Here is a 2500-nt window from a genome sequence, read left to right as displayed (position 1 = left end):
CTGGCTGGGTGAGTCATGCAGGCTAGGTGTCAAACATGTGTTTTTTAATCACGTCCCTTTATGTTTTTCATCCCCATGTATATTCAGTCTACTGTAATGGATGGCGTTTTGTGTGTGTGTGTGTGTGTGTGTGTGTATGTGTGCATGTGTATGTACATGTGTGCATGTCTGTGACTGTACTACCCCCCCCCCCAAAATGTAAAAACAAAATCAAGAAATTATTTATAGATTTAAAGCCTTTTTTTCTAGGAAAAGGACTTCCTGTAGACCATGTCCTGTACACGTCTGTGTCCTGTAGATCGGGATATCTAGGAATCTGAGTTTCAGTCCTTACGTAACTAGAACATCACATATTCCTCCTCCATATGGCCTAATTAACATGGAGGCGCATTGGATGGGAACAACACAACATTTCTTCTGGGAGGTCATGATTGGTCCTGAGGAGCTTTTTTCTTTCTTGTTTTTTTACTTTCCTCTCTTTCCATTTTTTATTTCCCTGTTTTTCAGGCAAAGGGGCTGTCGCATTCCGAGATGAGCGTGACAAAGATGACCGTTGTCCTCCTCCTCCTCCTCCTCGTCTGGATAGAGGGAGGAACGGCCAAAGGGCAAGGGACGAAGAAGGGGAAGAAGGAGAAACAAGTCTACTGTCCTTCGTAAGTACGGGATCTAACCTGCACCTCACACAGCACCGTGGCCCTATTCAGCCATCGCACGCCTTGCCCCTATTTCCCCACTTTCACACGCGTGAAAGGGAAGGCGATCTTAGCGGGGACAGATGTGATCCACATTAGCTCGGGGGAGAAGTGGACAGCTGGCCGCATATTATCTCCTCCGTCCCCGCTCGAACATCACAGCCTAGTTTTGTCATGTGGCGCTTCAGATGTCAGCCCTGTCCTAATTCCTAAAATGGCAAAGCACCCAAAAAACACCACGATGACGTAACTGTGAGCCAGGGACGATAACGGTCCAGTAGCGCTTGTACTAGGCTGTATCGCATGGTTCTAGTACGTGCCTAGCGAGGTGGATGATGCGGTGCGCAAGCGTGTCCCTTTGTTCAGTTCAGTAGGCTGGGCGGCCGTGTGGAGCAGGGGAACCAGTTGGCTCTGGTTTGAGCCTCTCTCCCAGCCGCCTGTTAGAATTTTTCGGAGGGAAAAAAAAGCAAACATTTACGGTAGACGATGGGGGACTTAGAATACCAGGGGTTGGCTTTGATCGGGGGGGGGACGGGACCGCAGAACGTACACACGCATGCACGCGCACACACACACACACACACACACACACACACTCCACATAACATTCGTGCCCAAAGACTTGTACTCATCCTCCGTGGCTGATTTCTATAATGAGATGTAAAGTGCTCTTGGACTCACATTCCTTGGCAGAGTTCAGTAACCACCCACACAGAGGCTTTTGGGTTTTCCTCTCTTTCTCCTGCCATGTCTCGCTCCCTCCATCGCTCCTCATCTCCCTCCCCCCATCTCTCTGTCTCTCTCTCTCTCTCTCTCTCTCTCTCTCTCTCTCTCTCTCTCTCTCTCTCACTTAATTGTTCTTTCAGCAAGTCAGCCTCAGAAAAACAGAAGATGTTTGCCTGTGTCTAAAGTGTTCCCTCAGAAATCCTTGGAAGGTTCTAGAAACGTTGTAAGGAAATCTCTGCAAGCTGTCAGAAACGCTGATGCCTTCTGGCACAGTGCCCCTCCCTGGAACGTTGGGCTAAGGTTGCAGGATAAATTGGGAATGTTCCCGTCTGGTTGGGTGACATCACTCACATCAGCCTAAGCGGCCATTGTCTTCTGGTTCCCGGAATGTTCCAGAGGAATGTCAAGGGAATGTTCTCCAATACAGGAACATTCTTCTGACAACCGCTTGAATACTCTGCCATCAGCAGTGCTCTGGAAAACATTTGGAGAACTCTCTTCTCTCTCTCCGAGGAATGTTCTCAGACGTTCTTGCCCAGGGTGGTCTTGTTCAAACGCTAACTCAGATCACCGATTGAGTGGTGGTTCTCAGGTTATCGTTTAATCAAACGGTCTGCAGAGTTAAAGACGATAGGCTTCCATCTGCAACGTTAAGCCAGTAGGAATGTGAGGTGCTACGTCATGCTGTCTAGAGTTGCCTCTCTCTCTCTCTTTCTTCTCTGCAGACAGCTGACAGCTGAGGACCTCGCACGGGTCCCCGAAAACTCCACCAGCAACATCTTGAACAAGTTACTCATCACCTACGATCCCAGAATCAGGCCCAACTTCAAAGGTTCGCCTCTCCCACTCTCTGTGTTTGAATATATATGTGTGTGTGTGTGTGTGTGTGTGTGTGTGTGTGTGTGTGTGTGTGAGTGTGTGCATGTGCGTGTGCGTGTGTGCACGTGTGTGTGTGTGTGTGTGTGTGTGTGTGTGTGTTTGTGTGTGTGTAGGGCTTCCATCCATAGTATGATACTTGAAAGGCATTTTTTGGCAAAGCGTAGTGATTCTTTCTGGTTCATATTTAACAGTTTGAATGTTTT

At 48.4% G+C, this 2500-nt stretch overlaps 1 protein-coding gene across 1 annotated transcript in view; it reads left to right on the top strand.

Moving 5' to 3' along the window:
• glrbb (glycine receptor, beta b) overlaps positions 1-2500 on the top strand; it is a gene marked incomplete at both ends in the record, with an annotated part of 23818 nt that overhangs the window by 751 nt on the left and 20567 nt on the right. Inside the window, 2 exons of the mRNA XM_080526965.1 lie at positions 508-653; positions 2144-2250. Coding sequence (XP_080383091.1) covers positions 508-653; positions 2144-2250 — 253 coding nt within the window. The remainder of the gene's footprint in view (positions 1-507; positions 654-2143; positions 2251-2500) is intronic.

Source organism: Nansenia antarctica, assembly GCF_963989245.1.
Source record: "Nansenia antarctica genome assembly, chromosome: 3".
Taxonomy (NCBI): domain Eukaryota; kingdom Metazoa; phylum Chordata; class Actinopteri; order Argentiniformes; family Microstomatidae; genus Nansenia; species Nansenia antarctica.
The sequence above is the reverse complement of the archived record's forward strand: the minus strand, read 5'-3'. Positions and strand labels throughout refer to the sequence as shown.